This window comes from Pristiophorus japonicus, chromosome 2, assembly GCF_044704955.1.
Source record: "Pristiophorus japonicus isolate sPriJap1 chromosome 2, sPriJap1.hap1, whole genome shotgun sequence".
NCBI classification, from domain to species: domain Eukaryota; kingdom Metazoa; phylum Chordata; class Chondrichthyes; family Pristiophoridae; genus Pristiophorus; species Pristiophorus japonicus.
In genome coordinates, this window is record NC_091978.1 from 368,359,182 (window position 1) to 368,367,514 (window position 8,333).

The 8,333-nt window shown below is 44.6% G+C and overlaps 1 protein-coding gene across 1 annotated transcript in view; it reads left to right on the plus strand.

Annotated features, from left to right (window-relative positions):
• LOC139235048 (eukaryotic translation initiation factor 4E-like) overlaps positions 1 to 7,717 on the plus strand; it is a 32,542-nt gene extending 24,825 nt beyond the window's left edge. Inside the window, exons 5-7 of the mRNA XM_070866168.1 lie at positions 4,214 to 4,327; positions 5,075 to 5,214; positions 6,583 to 7,717. Of these exons, the coding sequence (XP_070722269.1) occupies positions 4,214 to 4,327; positions 5,075 to 5,214; positions 6,583 to 6,697 (369 nt within the window). The 3' untranslated portion in view covers positions 6,698 to 7,717. The remainder of the gene's footprint in view (positions 1 to 4,213; positions 4,328 to 5,074; positions 5,215 to 6,582) is intronic.
• The last annotated feature ends 616 nt before the right edge of the window (positions 7,718 to 8,333 follow it).

Sequence of the window (8,333 nt, forward strand, 5' to 3'; positions counted from 1 at the left end):
GAGAGAGAGGGAGAGAGAGAGGAGGGGTAGAGAGAGAGAGGAGGGGTGGTGAGAGAGAGAGGAGGGGTGGTGAGAGAGAGAGAGGAGGGGTGGTGAGAGAGAGAGAGGAGGGGTGGTGAGAGAGAGAGAGGAGGGGTGGTGAGAGAGAGAGGAGGGGTGGTGAGAGAGAGAGAGGAGGGGTGGTGAGAGAGAGAGGAGGGGTGGTGAGAGAGAGAGGAGGGGTGGTGAGAGAGAGAGGAGGGGTGGTGAGAGAGAGAGGAGGGGTGGTGAGAGAGAGAGGAGGGGTGGTGAGAGAGAGGAGGGGTAGAGAGAGAGAGGAGGGGTGGTGAGAGAGAGAGGAGGGGTGGTGAGAGAGAGAGGAGGGGTGGTGAGAGAGAGAGAGGGGGGGTGGTGAGAGAGAGAGGAGGGGTGGTGAGAGAGAGAGGAGGGGTGGTGAGAGAGAGAGGAGGGGTGGTGAGAGAGAGAGGAGGGGTGGTGAGAGAGAGAGGAGGGGTGGTGAGAGAGAGAGGAGGGGTGGTGAGAGAGAGAGGAGGGGTGGTGAGAGAGAGAGGAGGGGTGGTGAGAGAGAGAGGAGGGGTGGTGAGAGAGAGAGGAGGGGTGGTGAGAGAGAGAGGAGGGGTGGTGAGAGAGAGAGGAGGGGTGGTGAGAGAGAGAGAGGAGGGGTGGTGAGAGAGAGAGAGAGAGGAGGGGTGGTGAGAGAGAGAGAGAGAGGAGGGGTGGTGAGAGAGAGAGAGAGAGGAGGGGTGGTGAGAGAGAGAGAGAGAGGAGGGGTGGTGAGAGAGAGAGAGAGAGGAGGGGTGGTGAGAGAGAGAGAGAGAGGAGGGGTGGTGAGAGAGAGAGAGAGAGAGAGGAGGGGTGGTGAGAGAGAGAGAGAGAGAGGAGGGGTGGTGAGAGAGAGAGAGAGAGAGGAGGGGTGGTGAGAGAGAGAGAGAGAGGAGGGGTGGTGAGAGAGAGAGAGAGAGAGAGGGGTGGTGAGAGAGAGAGAGAGAGGAGGGGTGGTGAGAGAGAGAGGAGGGGTGGTGAGAGAGAGAGAGAGGAGGGGTGGTGAGAGAGAGAGGAGGGGTGGTGAGAGAGAGAGAGAGAGGAGGGGTGGTGAGAGAGAGAGAGGAGGGGTGGTGAGAGAGAGAGAGAGAGAGAGGAGCGGTGGTGAGAGAGAGAGAGAGGAGTGGTGGTGAGAGAGAGAGAGGAGGGGTGGTGAGAGAGAGAGGAGTGGTGAGAGAGGGAGGAGGGGTATAGAGAGAGAGGGGGGTATAGAGAGGTAGAGAGAGAGCGAGCGGGGTAGAGAGAGAGAGGGGGGGTAGAGAGAGAGAGAGGGGGGTAGAGAGAGAGAGAGGGGGGTGTGTGAGAGAGAGAGAGGGTGGGTAGAGAGAGAGAGAGAGCGAGCGAGAGGGGGTAGAGAGCGCGAGCGAGAGGTGGGGGTAGAGAGAGAGCGAGGGGGGGGAGAGAGAGAGAGAGTGAGGGGGGAGAGAGAGAGAGAGAGAGGGGAGGTGGAGAGAGGGAAAGAGAGGGGGATGGAGAGAGGGTGGGGAGGAGGGAGAGGTGTGAATTTTAACCAGGGCTAAGATATGAACAGGAGTGTCCTCGTTTATGCTGGAATGCATTGCACCCAACCTTCTATCAAAATTTTTGTGAAGATTGCTTTGCTGGATAGTGATTATCGCAAGAGAAATGAAAATCAATTCCTTTAAATCTATTTGAAATTATATTTTACATCCTTTTAAATCACTTTCGATCATTTAATCTATCTCTGAACTTTTGATTTAGCATGAACTGTAATGGGTATCCGACTGTTCTGTTCCAGACTTTCTTCCATGTAAGTTGTGTTCACAGCAAAGAGGAGTTTCTATAAGTTTCTATATGGGTCTCCAGTGAATGGGATAGTGAGCTACAGGACTAACGATTGCCCCTTAACCACAGTATATTGCAGCAAAGACCATGTAGCACGTTCTCTTGTATACTCTGCATTACAGAGCATTACATTCAGGGTAAAATGATGCACAGAACCAGTAAGACGCAGCAAAATACTAGCAATACAAAGCTTCACAGGAAAGAGGGAATCAATCATAAAGGCTTAAAAATGCCCTATTCTGGACATGTTTCTTGCACAGTGTAGAGGAAGTCTTTACAACAGACTGAAAATGACTCAATGTTGTCCGAGGACAACATAATACTTAATGTCAGCCTACAGAGTCCAAGTATCAATTCTAGATACTGAACTAAAGGGGGGTGGGGGGCGTGGATGTGAGTGTATGTGTGTGTGTGTGTGTGTGTGTGTGTATATATGTAAGAGTAGGTGTGAGTGTAGGTATGTGAGAGTGTGTGTGTGTGTGTGTAGGTATGTGAGAGTGTGTGTGTGTGTATATATATGTAAGAGTAGGTGTGAGTGTGTGTATATATATGTAAGAGTAGGTGTGAGTGTAGGTATGAGAGTGTGTGTGTATATATATGTAAGAGTATGTGTGAGTGTAGGTATGAGAGTGTGTGTGTATATATATATATGTAAGAGTAGATGTGAGTGTAGGTATGTGAGAGTGTGTGTGTGTGTGTGTATATATATGTAAGAGTAGGTGTGAGTGTAGGTATGAGTGTGTGTGTGTATATATATGTAAGAGTAGGTGTGAGTGTAGGTATGTGAGAATGTGTGTGTATATATATGTAAGAGTAGGTGTGAGTATGTGTAAGTGTGTGTGTGTATATATGTAAGAATAGGTGTGAGTGTAGGTATGTGAGTGTGTGTGTGTGTATATATATGTAAGAGTAGGTGTGAGTAGGTATGTGTGTGTGTGTGTGTGTGTGTGTATATATATATGTAAGAGTAGGTGTGAGTATGTGTGTGTGTATATATATGTAAGAGTAGGTGTGAGTATGTGTGTGTGTGTGTATATATATGTAAGAGTAGGTGTGAGTATGTGTGTGTGTGTGTGTGTATATATATGTAAGAGTAGGTGTGAGTGTAGGTATGTGAGAGTGTGTGTGTGTGTGTGTGTGTGTATATGTAAGAGTAGGTGTAAGTGTGTGTATATATATGTAAGAGTAGGTGTGAGTGTAGGTATGAGAGTGTGTGTATATATATGTAAGAGTAGATGTGAGTGCAGGTATGAGAGTGTGTGTGTGTGTGTGTATATATATATATATATGTAAGAGTAGATGTGAGTGTAGGTATGTGAGAGTGTGTGTGTGTATATATATATGTAAGAGTAGGTGTGAGTAGGTATGTGAGTGTGTGTATATATATATGTAAGAATAGGTGTGAGTGTAGGTATGAGAGTGTGTGTGTGTGTGTGTATATGTAAGAGTAGGTGTGAGTATGTGTATGTGTGTGTGTGTATATATGTAAGAATAGGTGTGAGTGTAGGTATGTGAGTGTGTGTGTGTATATATATGTAAGAGTAGGTGTGAGTAGGTATGTGAGTGTGTGTGTGTGTGTGTGTATATATATATATGTAAGAGTAGGTGTGAGTATGTGTGTGTGTGTGTGTATATATATGTAAGAGTAGGTGTGAGTATGTGTGTGTGTGTGTGTGTATATATATATGTAAGAGTAGGTGTGAGTGTAGGTATGTGTGTGTGTGTGTGTATATATATATGTAAGAGTAGGTGTGAGTGTAGGTATGTGAGAGTGTGTGTGTATATATATATGTAAGAGTAGGTGTGAGTAGGTATGTGAGTGTGTGTGTGTATATATATATGTAAGAGTAGGTGTGAGTAGGTATGTGAGTGTGTGTGTGTGTGTATATATATGTAAGAGTAGGTGTGAGTGTGTGTGTGTGTGTGTATATATATGTAAGAGTAGGTGTGAGTTTAGGTATGTGAGAGTGTATATATATGTAAGAATAGGTGTGAGTGTAGGTATGAGAGTGTGTGTGTGTGTGTATATATGTAAGAGTAGGTGTGAGTATGTGTGTGTGTGTGTATATATGTAAGAATAGGTGTGAGTGTAGGTATGTGAGAGTGTGTGTGTGTGTGTGCTGACAACAGACATTCGCATGTTGAACCATTCTTGCATACGAACAGCCTACACCTGTACACTGATGCCAGTGGCATACAAGACGGGGGACTGTTCTGTATTTCTTGCAGCATCAGCCGGAAAGGATCCATTTTAATTCGGAAAAATAAATCAAAAAAGTAATCCATCGTCGGCAAAGATTTAGGATTTAGCTCGTACCTGACCGTTGTTTGTAGTGAAGCAGTGGGCTTCCTGTTTTCTGTGTAGGACGGTATTGAACCTATGTGGGAGGATGAGAAAAACAAGCGCGGTGGGAGATGGCTGCTTACCCTTTCTAAGCAACAGAGAAAAACAGACCTGGATCGCATTTGGTTAGAAACTGTAAGTACTTTTCCCCCCTTTTTCTAAAATTCCTGTCCAGTTTAGTCTCTCCGTGCACTTGCTGGCTCCTGCACTCTGGCGCCCGCCAATGTCCCCTGTAAATTGCGCGGCTGCACAGCGCTCCAGGGATCCCGTGCAGACAGCTTTTCACGCAAAATTTCAACGCCCCTTAAAGGGGCAGCGCGGCACCAAACAAAATTACAGGAAACTCTGGCTTCTGCGCTCTGGTTTTATACTACTCCTACTAGGCAGTCCCTCGTAACGAGGATGACGCGCTTCACACCAGAAAAACAGTCTGGTTTTATGCTCTCCTGACCGCCTCCGCCCCCAAAACACCATGGGAACTTGCCTACATTACAGCACTGACTACAGCTCAAAAGTTATACGGTAGGAAACGCACGAGCCAAATTGCACATAGCAAGCCTCCACAAACAGCAAGCTGATGATGACCAGATAATCTGTTCTAGTGATGTTGGTTGAGGGATAAATATTGGCCCCAAGACACCGGGGAGAACTCCCCCTGCTCTTCTTCGAAATAGTGCCGTGGGATCTTTTGCGTCTACCTGAGAGAGCAGACGGGGCCTCGGTTTAACGTCGCATCCGAAAGATCTCATGGCTTTAGAGGCACGTCAAATCCATACGTTTTTGGTTTACTTTAATATTTTTTGTTTTAAATGTTCAAAACTGGCATTACAATTCACTAATTCCTCTTTTTGTCCTTTCTTTCTGCTCCCTCCCCAAATAAAGCTACTGTGCCTTATAGGAGAAGCGTTTGATGAGCATAGCGATGATGCTTGTGGTGCAGTAGTTAATGTGAGAAACAAAGGTGACAAGATAGCTATATGGACTACTGATTGTGAAAATAGAGAATCTATCACATATATAGGGTAAGTGAACATCAAAGACACATCAGATGTTTTGCCAACAGTTGCCATTTTCTCCTCTTAACAATTTTCTCCGAGATGCCGTTGTGGAAGTATGCTTCACCATTCAGCCGCCAAGTCTGGCAATGTGGAAGGCTGCTCTTAACATGGAATGTGAACCCAAGTTCAGGATAGCTCGCTCTTAAACTGAGGCACAGCAAATTCAGCATTACTGCAAGCCTCTTGTTGTTGTTGTTGTTGTTGTAAAAGATTTTAAGCAAGTTCCTGACATCGAAAAGGTTTCTTTTATAAATAGAGGTATCTTACTGGAAAGAAAAGCGGGTTGGTTGTATTTCAAACAGGAGGTAGTCGATCCTTCCAGCCTGCCTTTAGGATTAATCTCCTGTCTGAATTTCATTACTATGCATATCATCATAGGCACTCCCTCGGAATCGAGAAAGACTTGCTTCTACTCTTAAACATGACTTCTTAGGTGGCTGAACAGTCCAATATGGGAATTACAGTCTCTGTCACAGGTGGGACAGACAGTCGTTGAGGGAAGGAGTGGATGGGACAGGTTTGTGGCACCCTCCTTCCGCTGCCTGCGCTTGATTTCTGCATGCTCTCGACAACGAGACTCGAGGTGCTCAGCGCCCTCCCGGATGCACTTCCTCCACTTAGGGCGGTCTTTGACCAGGGACACCCAGGGGATGTTGCACTTTGTCAGGGAGGCTTTGAGAGTTTCCTCTGCCAACCCTTTGCTTTAGGAGTCTCGTGTCTGGTATGCAAACTATGTGGCCTGCCCAGCGGAGCTGATCGAGTGCTTCAATGCTGGGGATGTTGGCCTGGGCGAGGATGCTAACGTTGGTGGGTCTGTCCTCCCAGGGGATTTGCAGGATCTTGCGGAGATATCGTTGGTGGTATTTCTCCAGCGACTTGAAGTGTCTACTGTATATGGTCCACGTCTCTGAACCATACAGGAGGGCGGGTATTATTACAGCCCTGTAGACCATGAGCTTGGTGGTAGGGTATAAGGCATGGTGGGGGAGGGGGCGGATGAGGGGAGGAAAAATAGAAACATAGAAAATAGGTGCAGGAGTAGGCCATTTGGCCCTTCGAGCCTGCACCACCATTCAATATGATCATGGCTGATCATGCAACTTCAGTACCCCATTCCTGCTTTCTCTCCATACCCCCTGATCCCTTTAGCCGTAAGGGCCACATTTAACTCCCTTTTGAATATATCCAACGAACTGGACTCAGTTCACCACTCTCTGGGGGTGGGGGAAGCAGTAATTGATAATTAATTTAATTTGGAAACCATTTTAGTATTTGCAGGAGAGCTCCAGCTTAGATGGGTTAATTATTTGTGCTATTCTTTGTTCTAAACAGGAGAATTTACAAGGAAAGATTAGGGCTTCCTCCAAAAGTAGTGATTGGCTACCAGTCCCATACAGACACTGCCACAAAAAGTGGGTCGACAACCAAGAACAGGTATGTTGTTTGAGAAGGCACCAGTTTTATGCTCGTCACTAGAAGACTGGACGCGTAAAGCAATCTACACTTCAACTTCAACCAAAGCTTCTAGTAAGCAGAGTGGGACTGCGTTCTAATATTACACAAGTCTGCCAGTTTCAGTCAGTTTTCTATCTTTCACTTTGTTCAGTATTCTGTGAAGACAACCCTTTCCCTTCAAAATGTTTTATGAATTCATTTGGTTCCTGACATTTTCTGGACGTGTTTGAAGATAACTTGTAAAGTGAAATATTTTGAAAAGTTTTTTTTAAAAGAATAGTTTTCTTTACACTAAATACGGCACAATTTAGACATTTTATTTTGGTGGGGTTGGGGTCTCGTATAAGCATTTAGTAATTTTGGAAGGGAAAGGGTTCAGAAGATCTTGTCCGAATGTTCCAGTACTTAGCAATTTAGTTCCGTTCTGACATTTTTTTTTCGTGTACAGCGAACAGGAAGATTTGCTGTAATCCGTGCTTAATGTTGGCTGTTAGGTTTAATTTATTCACTGATTTTCAAATTTTAAAAAAGCTCGAATAACAGCTTGGTTAATTTAGATCATGAGATGTAATGCTTGTTTTGGGACTGGGCATATCGTTTTAAATTGGTAGAATTCAAAATTTGTCACGTGCATTACTTAAATCCTGCTACATTGATACAGAATTCACAGTTTGATTTTAAACTAACTTTGAACAAGCTTTTTTGCAGTTTAGTCGTGATTTTTACTTTTTGGGCAAGTGTGTGGGATTTTCTTCAAAAAAAAAGTGTATTTTGTTTTTTAAAAAAATTGCAATACAATAATAACATTCCTTGCTCGAGATGTTGAGATATATTGAAATCCTCTATATGTTTTGTATTGTTATGCTGTATTTTAAAACTTGTATCCTTAGAAGAATCTATTTTGCATTGGTTATTAAGGCTGAATTAGGAAAATGGTCCCAAAAAGCATACGTATTAAACGTGTAAAAACAAGAACTGTGTAAATAAAACTTGTACAGTGAAATTTCATGCATTCGGTGGCTGTGGTCTCATTTAATCTTCAATTTGTTATAACACTGACCTGCATACTGACTGACTAATTGAAATATAATAGCCGGTTACAAGCGGAACAGCACATAACCTTGTTACGAATTAAATCAGATGTCAGTCGTGCAGTTTTATCATCTCAACCAGACAACATTTATTTAACCAACAGGGAAAGCCCATTGCTGCCTTTGATAACTGTAGGCTGACACTCAAAGTGCTCAGGGAGTGCTGCACTGTCTTTCGGATGAGTCATTAAACCGAGGCCCCGTCTGCCCTTTCGGGTGGATGTAAAAAATCCCATGGCACTATTTCGAAGAAGAGCAGGAGAGTTCTCCCCGGTGTCCTGACCAATATTTATCCCTCAATCAACATAACAATAACAGATTATCTGGTCATTATCACATTGCTGAATGTGGGAGCTTACTGTGCGCAAATTGACTGTTGCATTTCCCACATTACAACAGTGACGACACTTCAAAAAGTACTTCGTTGGCTACAAAGCACTTTGGGACATCCAGTGGTCGTGAAAGGTGCTATATAAATGCAAGACTTTTTCTTTAGGCGTCCATCACTGAATCTCATGACTTTCGCTAATTACATTT